The sequence below is a fragment of the Taudactylus pleione genome, unplaced genomic scaffold (assembly GCF_031769625.1).
Source record: "Taudactylus pleione unplaced genomic scaffold, aTauple2 ptg000393l, whole genome shotgun sequence".
NCBI classification, from domain to species: Eukaryota; Metazoa; Chordata; class Amphibia; order Anura; family Myobatrachidae; genus Taudactylus; species Taudactylus pleione.
The window spans coordinates 13,942,961-13,955,820 of NW_028284794.1; the positions used below are offsets into that span (position 1 = coordinate 13,942,961).

The following is a 12,860-nucleotide window of genomic DNA, read 5'->3' on the forward strand; positions in this document are numbered from 1 at the left end:
CATTACAAATGTAAACATGAATATACAATCAAGTAGTCTACGACTAGTCTGTTTGGAAGAAATATTGAACATATACAATGTAACATCCAATCTGCGCTGTGGGATGTCTCACACAGACACGCACATGCTAACACAGACACACACGCGTGATTTTAGGCACAAACCAGTTGAGCTGGACATCAGTTTGTTGGGATTTGGGAGTTTCCCCACCAAGGACAGAGCATAGGACGTGATGCAGATGGAGTACGGTTTCCTCAAGGTCTTCAGTCGTTCCTCCAAGTAAACGACACTTTTATCCAGACTGGACTTGAGATCCTGAAGATAATGGGGAGCAGAGATCAGATGGGGAGAATATAATTATGGTGGATACAAGGGACAAGGGCTGACCTGCTCCTTGGTTTAACAGGAGGAAACAAAAAATGAGTAGAAGAAACTTTTATTCTTGTTTTGTCCTACTTCCACTGGCAAAGCCTCTAGGTTAGCCATAACATGTTGCATTGGCAGGTAGCTCTAGTAATGTAAAGTAAAAATATGTTAAGCATCTAGGGGCCTATTCATCAACACTAAAATAACGTTTTTAAGGACATTTTCCTTAAATAACGTTATTTTAGTATTCATGAAGACACTTAGCACAGGAGATATCACTGATATCTCCTTGCCAAGCTCCCCTGCGTTAATTTCCACACATTAGTACATTAGTATGGGGATATGGAAATTATGGTATTCATCAAATTCCGAAAATTATGTATTTTCGGAATTTGATGGAGTTACTATTCGCCACTGTGAGATGGTGAATAGCAGGACAGACTTACCTGCTTCCAGCTGTGCAGGTCCCCCGGTCTGATGCGTCCTCTGGCTCCATCTGCAATGCTGACATGGGCCCTCATTCAGAGCCGCTCGTAAGCGGCCGCTCGTTCGTTTTGACCGATGTTCGCACATCTGCGCATGCGTACGGATTTTAATACGCATGCGCGAACCAGTCAGTGCGGCCGAAAATGGTTTGTTCGCTATATAGCGAATGTCTGCTACTTTGAGTGACAGAAGGAGGCGTATGTGGGTGGTAACAGGGGAAGGTGCTTGAAAACGGGGAGTGAAATTCAGAATGCAGGCGTGCTTAAAGGTCAAAACGGGCGCTTTAAGGGAGTGCATAATTAATCCAGCAGCGTCATTGACCACGTCACTTGGTTATTTTAAAGTCAGAACTGCTCGCAAAATAGCGGTAGGAAAAACCAACCACAAGAATAGCGAGCAGTTCATACGCTGTACGATGTACTCGATTAATCTATTAAATAGCGGACATGACGTATGGTGCGAGCGGCCAGGGGCCGTATTTTTCAAAATTACAACCGCAAGTTTTGCTCGCTCGTTCAGACTTAGAGTCGTGAACAGACCGCAAAGTGCGAACGGTTCATTTGAATAGCCACCCCTTTTTAGAAAACGAACGACCGCAAATAGCGAGCGGCTCTGAATCAGGCCCACTGTGTTCTACCAGCAGAACACAATAAAGTTTAGAAAAAAAATATATATTTTTTTCTAAACTGCACTGTGTGCTGCTGGGAGACCACATGACAGACCAGCAGGACGGTGCCGGAGGCGCTGCAGCGGGCAGGTAAGTGCGGGATTAGGGGAGGTGAGCGGAGGGGGGGTTGAGGGGGCGCACACAAACTTACCGCCGCTGTAGGTAGTGCTGCGCATGCGCTGGGTTTACGAATTTAACAGCGCATGCACAGCACTGCTTCCAGCTGCAGTAAGTTAGAGCAGGCAGGAAAAACTATCTATTTCCCGAAAAGCTGTCCTCGCAAAAATGACAGCTTTTCGGAATAGATAGTTATGGAGAGGAGGAATGATGAATTCCTCCAGTAATTAGGTAGAATTCAATGCGAGTTCTAAACCTAATTACCTCCCTCGATATTTTAGGTATGATGAATAGGCCCCCTAGTCTGTTGGTTTTATATATGCTAAGAGATCTGTCACTTTTAAACTACAGTATGGTGGGACTGACATTCACTGCCAGTATTAATTTGTGCTAAATGTGTCTTGTAACTGGAGAAGTCCCACCAGATACTCCTACCACCCCACCCCAATTCACCCACATTTCATTTGATTATCACTGAAGACTCAATAACATAAAAAACATAAAAAAAAGTTTACTACAAACTAGGGGCACCGGCCACTTTTCGTGTTTTGTGTTTTGTTTTGGATCTGGATCTTTCTTCGTGTTTTGGATCTGGATTGGTTTTGCCAAAACCACCCTTCCGTGTTTTGGGTTCTGGGTTTTGTGTTTTGGATCTGTATTTTTTTGAAAAAAAGCATAAAAACAGCTAAAATCACAGAATTTGTGGGTTTTTCTGCTCCTATGCTATTATTAACCTCAATAACCTTAATTTCCACTCATTTCCAGTCTATTCTGAACACCTCACACCTCACAATAGTGTTTTTATGTCCAAAAGGTTGCACCGAGGTAGCTGGATGACTATGCTAAGAGATACGAGTGGGCGGCACAAACACGTGGTCCATCTAGGAGTGACACTGCAGTGGCAGACAGGATAGCAGTTTGAAAAACTAGGCCCCAAACTATACATAATGCAAAGAAAAAAAAGAGGTGCAAGATGGAATTGTCCTTGGGCCCTCCCACCCACCCTTATGTTGTATAAACAGGACATGCACACTTTAACAAACCAAACATTTCAGCGACTGTGGCTGAAATGATTGGTTCGTTTGGGCCCCCACAAAACAAGCTGGCAATTAATCTGTCCCTGCACAAACTGGCTCTACGGAGGCAAGATGTCGTCCTCATCCTCCTCATCCACCGATTCCTCACCCTCTTCAGTGTTGTGTACATCCTCATCCTCACAGAGTATTAATTCGTCCCCGCTGGAATCCACAACCACAGGTCCCTCTGTACGTTCTGGAGGCTGGTCTCCCTGGAAGAGTTGATAATTCATTTTATGAACATCATCTTCTCCACATTTTGTGGAAGCAACCTCCTACGCCTTTCGCTGACAAGGTTCCCGGCGGCACTAAACACTCTTTCGGAGTACACACTGGAGGGGGGGCAACTCAGGTAAAATAGAGCCAGTTTGTACAGTGACCTCCAAATTGCTTCTTTTTCCTGCCAGTACAGGTACGGACTGTCTGACATGCCTACTTGGATGCTGTCACCGATGTCATCCTTTAACAGACAGATGCACGCTTGTCGCTGCTGCTTTGAGGATGCAAGTGCGGCTACAGCCCACACAATTCACAAAGACAGAAAAAAAAGAAGAATATTTTTATTGTTTGTGGAGCGCACTTTGAGGGTTACACCACCCTTTAACAGACATACGCACGCTTGTCGCTGCTGCTTTGAGGATGCAAGTGCGGCTACAGCCCACACAATTCAGAAAGACAGAAAAAAGAAGAAGAATATTTTTATTGTTTGTGTAGCACACTTTGAGGGTGTCACCACCCTTTAACAGACAGATGCACGCTTGTCGCTGCTGCTTTGAGGATGCAAGTGCAGCTACAGCCCACACAATTCACAAAGACAGAAAAAAAAAGAAGAATATTTTTATTGTTTGTGTAGCACACTTTGAGGGTGTCACCACCCTTTAACAGACAGACGCACGCTTGTCGCTGCTCTTTTGTTGATGCACGTGCAGCCACAGTGCACACAAGTCACAAACACAGAAAATAATATATTTTTTTTGGTTTGGACTGGAGTGTACTTTGGGGGTTACAGCACCCTTTAACGGTCAAGCCAGCCGGCCCTTTACTTATGACACAGGCGCACGCTTGGCACTACTTTGTTGATGCACGTGCGGCTACTGCGCACACAATTCACAAACACAGAAAATTATTTATTTTTTGGTTTGGACTGGAGTGTACTTTGGGGGTTACAGCACCCTTTAATGGTCAAGCCAGCCGACCCTTTACTTATGACACAGGCGCACGCTTGGCACTACTTTGTTGATGCACGTGCGGCTACTGCGCACACAATTCACAAACACAGAAAATAATTTTTTTTTTGGTTTGGACTGGAGTGTACTTTGGGGGTTACAGCACCCTTTAACGGTCAAGCCAGCCGGCCCTTTACTTATGACACAGGCGCACGCTTGGCACTACTTTGTTGATGCACGTGCGGCTACTGCGCACACAATTCACAAACACAGAAAATATATATTTTTTTGGGTTTGGAGTGTACTTCGGGGGTTACAGCACCCTTTAACGGTCAAGCCAACTGGCCCTTTACTTATGACACAGGCGCACGCTTGGCACTACTTTGTTGATGCACGTGCGGCTACTGCGCACACAATTCACAAACACACAAAATATATTATTTTTTTAGCACTTGGGGGGAGCACCCCTGATGGACAGAGCACCCCCTGGACAACACTACAGCACCCCTTTAGGACTGGGACACTGCACAGGACTTTGGAGTGGACACAGCCCCTATGGAGAACTGACTGCACAACACAGTCCAGCCAGCCCCTATGGACTTTGAAGTAGTGGACACAGTCCCTATTAACAACAGCAGCACAGCACAACACAGCCAGCCCCTGTGGACTTTGAAGTAGTGGACAACAGCAGCACAGCGCAGCACAGCACAGCACAGCACAGCACAGCACAACACTACTCTGCACTACACTACACTACACAGCCCAGCCAGCCCTAACTCCCACCCTCCCTCTTCACTGTCCACAGCCGAGTGAGAAAATGGCGCCGACGCGGGTACCTTATATAGGATCCAAAACCCGCGAGACCCGGGAGGCGGGATGATGAAGTTTTGCCTCGATTTCAGATCCGAGTCAGGCGGGAAAAGTCGAGCCTGACTCGGATCTGCCTCGGATCGGGGGGGCTCGTGGGGGTTCGGATTTCAGAAATCCGAACCCGCTCACCCCTACTACAAACTACAAAACAGCACATACAGTATATAATTGCACCAGGGAGGAGATACAGTAGTTCAAGTGAATATAATGTTAGGATAGCACACACCACTATTAGAACTCCAATGTATTTACAACTAAAGTAACTCATTAACTTCATGTGTAAATAGCAATGGGTGAAATAGGAGAGTTGGTTAAACGGGAAAAATGCCTGTTGGCAGAACAGTGACACTAAGGGGTTAATGCAGTTCCCAAAGTCTGCCATTACAGCCCACATTTTAAGGATATCCAATGTTGATCTCAGATGACTCAGGCAATTTGATTTAACCATCTGGACTCAAGCATGGATATACTTAAAACCTGGAATGTAATGGCGGACTTTGGGAACCTCTGGGTTAATGTATCGAGTGGCAGATTTTTTTCAAAAAAATTCTACAATTTTCCCAGACGTTTTTAAAACAGCAGTGTTACTAGAGGCCAAATGCACCATTTACAATAAATTTAAAATAATAAGTGTTGCCCCGTTAAGACAATTAATATTGGGTCTGATTCATTACGGATCGCAACTGTCATTACACACGCAGATGGGCGATTGTTGCATTCTGTGCATGCATCGCAGTGCTCGTGCACAAAGGGCTCACTGCCCAACGCAGACCCATCGCAGAGTGATTGACAGGAAGTGACAGTTTGGGGGTGGTAACAGAGGGGTGGTTGGAAGAACGCAGGCGTACCTGTCCGTTTGAACGCCGTTTCCTGGACGTGCATAAATTAGCCACTGCGATTGCATACACAACATGAGACCTCTCTGCGTGCGTGGAGACTTGCCGTGTCTGCGGCTGGTCAGAGCTGCTGTAAATGCTACGTAAGTGGCCGATGTGCGTCGGTGGTACTGATGCTTACGCAGAAGAGCGACATTGGACGGATGTGAGAAAGCAGCAGTGGCAGTCAGTAAGCCGGCTGAGCTTTGGCAGGCATTGGCATATTTCAGCAGCTGCGTGCGTGAGACTTCTCAGTCAGCGATCGCAAATGCGATCCGTACTGAATCAGGCCCGCAATACATAATGATGCTCCTCATTATAAGTGTATTGAGATCCCTCTACTTCAGATTGACCAGATAGCTCAAATAGCATTGCTGTTTGCGCTATCTCGCCTGTCATATCCACCCCATATTTTTACTCGGTTTTGCAGCAGTTTCTAAATCCGAGCCTTAGTAAATCTGGGGTTTCTATACTTACAAAAGAGCACCAGCAATGATTTCCATATATATGATAAAGCCTGGATTATTGTGGGTTCCTGGCAATATGGGCTTCAGTAGATCAGTGGGATGCAGACCAAAGGAAAACCCCCAACATAGAATAACCATCATTTAGTAAATATAAGCCAAATTGTGGAACTTTATGTTCAAAGATAAATAAAACTCTGCTAAAAAAAAAAAGAAAAAAAACTACACAGGCGTAATAATACAGAAAACAACCCCTAACTTACCGGAACCTTATCTTTGCAGTGGGTCTCTGACTCAACTAGAGCAATCAAGACAAACGCTGTCAGCGAGGCATCAGGTTCCGTGTTCCCAGATCCACCCTACGGAGATAGAACAGTCCCTCACAGGTTACTCCTAATGACCTACACACACATCTAGGTCTCCATAATAAATAATTATACATTCTCACAAACTCTAAGGGTCTCTTAATGCAATCCCTAATACAGTACACCCACAACATTAACTACCACCCTCTTCCCAGCCAGTCTACCGGTATTCCATTACTGGTAAACAGAGTTATATTGGTTCTCCTGTGCAAGAAAGGAGCAGCTAGGAAAATCACTAGGAGTTATCAATTCTGGTAAGAAGAAATGTATAGATTATTTCCTGCGCTCCACTGTTGGTGCATGAAAATTAAGGGGTCTGTTTACTAAGCAGTGTTAGGAAACAGAGTGAAAAGTGATAAGAAAGTGATAAGGTGCCAGCCAATCAGCTCCTGTCATTTTTCAAACACAGCCTGTGAGATGACAGTTGGAAGCTGATTGGCTGGTACCTTATCACTTTCCACTCTGTCTCCTAACACTGCTTAGTAAATAGACCCCAAAGTCTTACTGGATACAGTCACCAATATCATTTTGCAGATGGCTTGAAGAGTCATACATCTTCTCAGGATAATCTCATCACCAGTTACACCCTAAAAACCCAAACGTACCACCATCTCCCCGTGTATGACTGGGGCGTCCTCTTTAAAGGCTCCATTGGGTAGCTGTTGCTCAGAAATAAGCCAGCTGACGGCACCACACAGCACATCTTTCTCTATGTAAATCAGCTTGTAGGCCATGGAAAAGATCTTCACCACATAGGCCGTGAGCCTGCCAGGCAAGAGAAAGGAATGAAGGAGAAATGAAAAACAGAGGATGGAAAATGTTGACAGTGGTGTAACATTGGGTGGTAGGACATATTCATCTCTCACCAGGTGCTGGAGGGTCGGTTAGTAAATGCCGAGTAAGAGTTGTCAGATTTACGGAACACCATCTGTTGTATATATCCTGGAACACACAGCACGTTGCATTCATTTTAGCATGAGGCATTTATCAGAGGTGAAGGTGTCACTAGCCACCGCCATTCCTTCTCACCATACACTCACCTTGCTTGATGTTCTTAATGGCCTCTTCTCTACGTTCTACTCCGATTCTGTCCCACTGGCTGGTGGTGTCCAGGAAATGGATGGCGATCACAGTTTGGGTCATGCCCATCATGTTCTGCTCTCCGCAGCCAGACGGCACAGTGATCAGATGTTTCAAGTTGGCGCCATCAATGGAATTGTCCAGTGTCTCCCCTAGGAGGCTCCCTGACAGTGTGACATGGACATGTTTTATATTAATAATACGTATGGCCAGGAGACATTGGATTAGGTCAAACAATGCCCAGAGAGTAGCGTTTGTTCATTTGTCTGAAGCAGGCCGATTGACGTATGACCAACACTGTGGAAAATTATTAATGTACAGATCTGGTCATGTGGCAAAGTTAAGAGGATACAGTACAGTACATAGGGCAATCGAGGAATAACACCAAAAGCAAATATATATATATAAAAAATAAAAAAACACCTAGCTAAGCCTTATTTCTGCCAGAAAATTGCTTACAGGGTTGTCCTTTTTTACTGTAGCTTCAGCAACACCAAATAGCCCCTCTCGCCACCCCAAGTCCCATGCGTTTCGGCCGTGCAGAAAGTCTTTTTCACGTTCTAGTCGCATAAATAAAACTACTAGGAGACGCAGAACTGCATTGCTAGCGTACACTAGGCCTGATTCAGCATTGCACATAAGTGGCTGCCCTAAGCATATTCGCATGTTAATGGCTGCCCTAAGCTGATGGAGTAACACATGGACAATACGTCATTTTGATGCTCATTGGACCTGATTTAGAGTTGAACGGTTTTGCAAATGGAGCGATTTTTTTTGCCACTGCGCATTCATCTGAGTCACACTGCGCATGTGTGAAGGTACATTACCATAGTCATACGACGCGAGTCTTTAATCGCAGTGTGATTGACAGGCAGGGAGTGTTTGAAGGAGGCAACGTAGAAGTGCTGGCTAAATGCAGGCGTGTCTCGACCAGTTGGGGGGGTCACAGACTTTGATCCTTTACGCAGGTAACATGGTAGTTATGACAGCCATTCCGAGCGACCATAGACTCACCCAGGATGTCGATGTTTGATCTGCGTCCGATGCTGCTTTATGCGTACGCACCTGCGGACGGCTGCGATGGCTCAGGTGGGCGTCTCAGTACCAGTCCCACCCGCTGATGCGTTAGCATATTTTCGCATATCCACACTAGGGATGTGCAGGCTCGGATTAGTTCGGACTTTCCCGCCAAATTCGGATTGTTCCCGCCAAAAATCGGGTCTCAGAAAAAGGCAAAACGTCATCTTTCATGGACAAACATCATCATTCCTGGGCAAAAGTCCATGAAAGATGATGTTTGTCCATGAAAGATGAGGTTTTGCCTCTTTATGAGTCCCAATTTTTGGCAGGAAAAATCTGAATTTGGCTGGAAAATCTGAACTAATCCGAACCTGCACATCCCTAATCCACACTGGTGAAAATCACAGCTACGGCAGCATTAGCGCACAAATCTGTATCAGGCCCAATGTGTCGTTTATTTATTTTTTAAAATTTGAATTGGAGCATTCACTGCGCCGTAACACAGGTCACCAGGAAGACCAGATAATGCGGCAATGAGCCTGATGAAAGTTATATACCGGCGGTGACACTTTTATTGATTGGTCTCAACATGTGATAATTTGTAACGGGATGTAGTCAAGAGTGCCGACGCTGAAATTCCGACAAGGTAGTTAAGATAGGCGTCGAAATACTGACGCCTATCTTAATCCTGACACCAGAATCCAGGAGGACGCGTCCTGTTAGCTGCGGGGGGGGGGAGGGTTAGGTTTAAGGCAGTCAACGGGGTTCAACGTTCGGTATTGGGTGGGGGTAGGGTTAGACACCCCTAGGGGGAGGGTTAGGGTTAGGCACCACTGGGGCAGGGGTTAGGTTTAGGCACTAAGGGGGAAGGGTTAGGTTTAGGCACGAAGGAGGGGGACTTAGGGTCAGGAACTAACGGGGAGGTTTGGGGTGTGAGGATACCAACCATCGGGATGTCGCTGTCGGTATTGTGACAGGATGCTCCCGATAGCCGGCATTACATACCGATTCCATTTGTAAGAAATGACACACAATTTATAGACACTGTTACCAACAAACTGCTGATGAGATGGATCAGCAAACAATAAAAATACAAAATAGACGTCTATAATGCATGTTTTAAATGTATAAACCGATGCAGAATATGAGTGTGGATACATGTACTCTCTCCATGTCAGAATGTTACCATTTTTGTTTCATAATGAAGAACATACTGTTAGCTCCAACTGAAAAAAGGAAACTATCGCGCTCTGAACCCCAGATCCTCTCACCTTTGACACTGATATGTGACTCCACATCAGTGTTGGGGACAATATCTTGGGGTGACACAAGGTCCACTGTTAATTCCTGGACTCCATGTACTGCAAGAGTAGAAAACATGTATTAGGTGAAGGATATAAGGTGATATGTACGTTATATACAGTACGTCTAAAATCCATTTCTCGGGACATACTAACAGTGCAGTTTTCCAGGTGTCCTCATAGAGAGGTCTATTCATTATCACTTTAATACAAAAGCATGTAAAAAAATTTTAATTTTCAGCTACTTTCGTATAAATTAAGTATCAGGGCCATTCATCATAAATGTAATGCAGGAGATATCACTGATATCTCCTTCTTACCTTTCAGCCCCAATCTGGCCCGCTGGTCCCATACATTAGCATCGGGAACTAAATTCACCAAGCTCCAATGGTTCAGATGGCGACGGTTCCCGCACCTTGCTCCTTTCCTATGGGTAGGAGTCCCAGGAAAGCAAAGATGGATCCCTCTGTTCTCTTCCTGGCATCTTCGGGTTAGACGCTGGGGCTTTGGGCCTGATTCAGAGCTGAACGCTCTGACCAGAGCGCTCGCTCTGAATCAGGGCTGTCCCAGCTAATTTTGGAGCGGCCTCCTGGCCGCTCGCATAGCTGTGGGTGACCACCCACAGCTTATGCGAGCGGCCAAAAAGATGGTCGCGATGGTCTTTGACCATAACGACCATCGGGCTTGCGACGAGACCCTGTGGTAGGGTATCGCTTCCGCAAGCCCAGGAGTGATTTTGGCTCTATCAGAGCCAAAATCACTCCCACTGACATCATTACTGATGTCAGTGGGGCCGGACTCAGACGGTAGGCGTTCCCTTGGGAACGCCTCCGTCTGGCAGTCACGCCGCCGGCACGCCCACCCAAGGGGGTGTGCTGTCAATCAACATCGACAGCACGCCCCCTTTGGTGCGAGACCCGGAGCGACGGAGAGCCTGTCGCTATACGGGTCTCGCGCATGCGCACGACGGAGCTCCCTCCGTCGTGTGCATGCGCAGTGGGGCAACATCGACCCGTTTGCGAGCGTCCTTTGCTCGTGAACGGGTCTGAATGACCCCCTTTCTGCGCCTGTGTGAACTCTAGTATACGCATGCGCAGTAGCACCGCTGAGTCAGACTCGCCAGTGTTCATTTGCACTGCCCCCCATAGAGTAGGCCCCAGAATCACAAGTGAAATAATTAGAACCGCCTATGATTCTTTAAAACTGTGTCAGCAAGGAGATATGGAACACTGGTACTGTTAGTCGGTCCCAAGGACTGAATTTGAGAAGCACTTAGATAGGGTGATAAATGGGGGAATAAGCAGTGGGAGATGTCAACGGAAGTCTAGGCAGGTATCACTGACAGTATACAATAGGTTGATGAATGTTGTACTTATTAATTCAGGGACTCCAGAGGTAGGACGGGATGAGTTACTGTACAGCTCACCTTCTGAGCGTTGAGGATCCAGGATGATACTTTGGATGTTCTTAAGTATTCTCATCCCTTCTGGCTGTGAAAGAAAATAATTGGATGAATAATAATTGCTTACACCTTAACGTTTTCAGAAATGGAACATCAAGGTAATATTTATTGTTCAGCATTACCCTGAAATTAAACTGTAACTCTGCTATAAGGTAAAGACATAAAGACAACTGTAGCCACATCCTGCATATTTAGCTCTCTACTAAAAGCTGAAGTCTCAATCATTGAATCTGATGTTAGGTCGGGGTGGGTGGGGGGTGGTTTGGTATGTATTCTCTCCATACATCGTGTCGGCATAACGTGGACATGAGAATCTCGACCAGGGCCCTGATGTCGACAAGCAGCATGTCGATATGTTTACATTGACCATCTCAGCGTTCATCGTGTCGACCATGTTGAAATGTGGGCATGATTAGAATGTCGACAAAAAGTTTGGGGCCATGTGGAGCGGCGCCGACTTATCTGCATTCCAGGTCCAGCAGTGTCTTCTGGTCCTTAGGTGACAGCTGATGGGGAGTTTTGGTGGAGTCAGCAGTTCCAGAAGGGTGTACTGTAACCCCTATTCCTAACCTAACCCACAACTTAACCCTACCTCTCCCACATCTGCTTAACCCTAGCCCTCCTCCCACAGAAAAACACTAACCCTCCTCCCAAAAACAAACACTAGCCCTAACCCTGAAGCCAAGCTCTAACTCTCCCCCCACAGCCTAACCCTAACCCCCCTCTGCAGCCTAACTCTAAGCATCCCCCCTCAGCCTAACCCTAATGTCGCCATTCTGCAGAAGCTAGAGTTGAGGAACTGCGCTAGAGGGCTGGAAGAGCGGATAGTAAGCGAAGTACAAACGCTTCAGTTCACAGGCCAAGCTTGCCGCTCAGGCAGAGCTCCAGGTGACAGAATTAGGGGTATAGTTACTAAAGTGCAGGGTTTTTAGAAGTGGAGATGTTGCCCACAGCAGCCAATCAGATTCAACTTAACATTTATCTAGCACCTTCTAGAGGATAATAGCTAGAATCTGATTGGATGCTATGGGCAACATCTCCACTTCAAAAAACCAGCACTTTAGTAAATACACCCCTTAGTGTCTAATTCGGCCCTTAGCTGAGTGACCGTATTTCTTTAGGTGTGGCAGGGTCCTATGTATTCGCGCAGTCAGCAGACAATCACACGCACAGTAGTGGTCGGATAACGTTCCTAATGATTTAGGAAGAACCCTTTTTGGGCATTTAGGGCTCCGCTTATAAATCAGGGGAAAAGCCTTTTATCATTTAACTGTGATAATAACCGGGCTTTTCACTGCTTCTTCTAATTCAGGAAGAGGGTTTCAGCTGATAAACCTATAACTTCTATTGGGGACCCCACTCTCTCTTTTATTCACTTCCCCACATAGTGGTATGGTGGATCTATCATAGCTGCAGTGCAAACGGGCCCACGGTTCCAGGAAAGGACGGGGGTCCGCACCGCACTCCCTGCACCCAGGACTGACCACTGTGCCTGACCATGTGACGCACTGGCACCGTATGCTCCTCACCTGGCACCATCTTTCA

At 46.2% G+C, this 12,860-nt stretch overlaps 1 protein-coding gene across 1 annotated transcript in view; it reads right to left on the reverse strand.

Annotated features, from left to right (window-relative positions):
• LOC148507498 (complement C3-like) overlaps window positions 1–12,860 on the reverse strand; it is a 134,980-nt gene that overhangs the window by 23,184 nt on the left and 98,936 nt on the right. The window contains exons 22-28 of the mRNA XM_088446066.1: window positions 11,280–11,343; window positions 9,824–9,913; window positions 7,493–7,696; window positions 7,319–7,394; window positions 7,058–7,217; window positions 6,351–6,446; window positions 165–315 (exon numbers count right to left, since the gene is read on the reverse strand). Of these exons, the coding sequence (XP_088302192.1) occupies window positions 165–315; window positions 6,351–6,446; window positions 7,058–7,217; window positions 7,319–7,394; window positions 7,493–7,696; window positions 9,824–9,913; window positions 11,280–11,343 (841 nt within the window). The remainder of the gene's footprint in view (window positions 1–164; window positions 316–6,350; window positions 6,447–7,057; window positions 7,218–7,318; window positions 7,395–7,492; window positions 7,697–9,823; window positions 9,914–11,279; window positions 11,344–12,860) is intronic.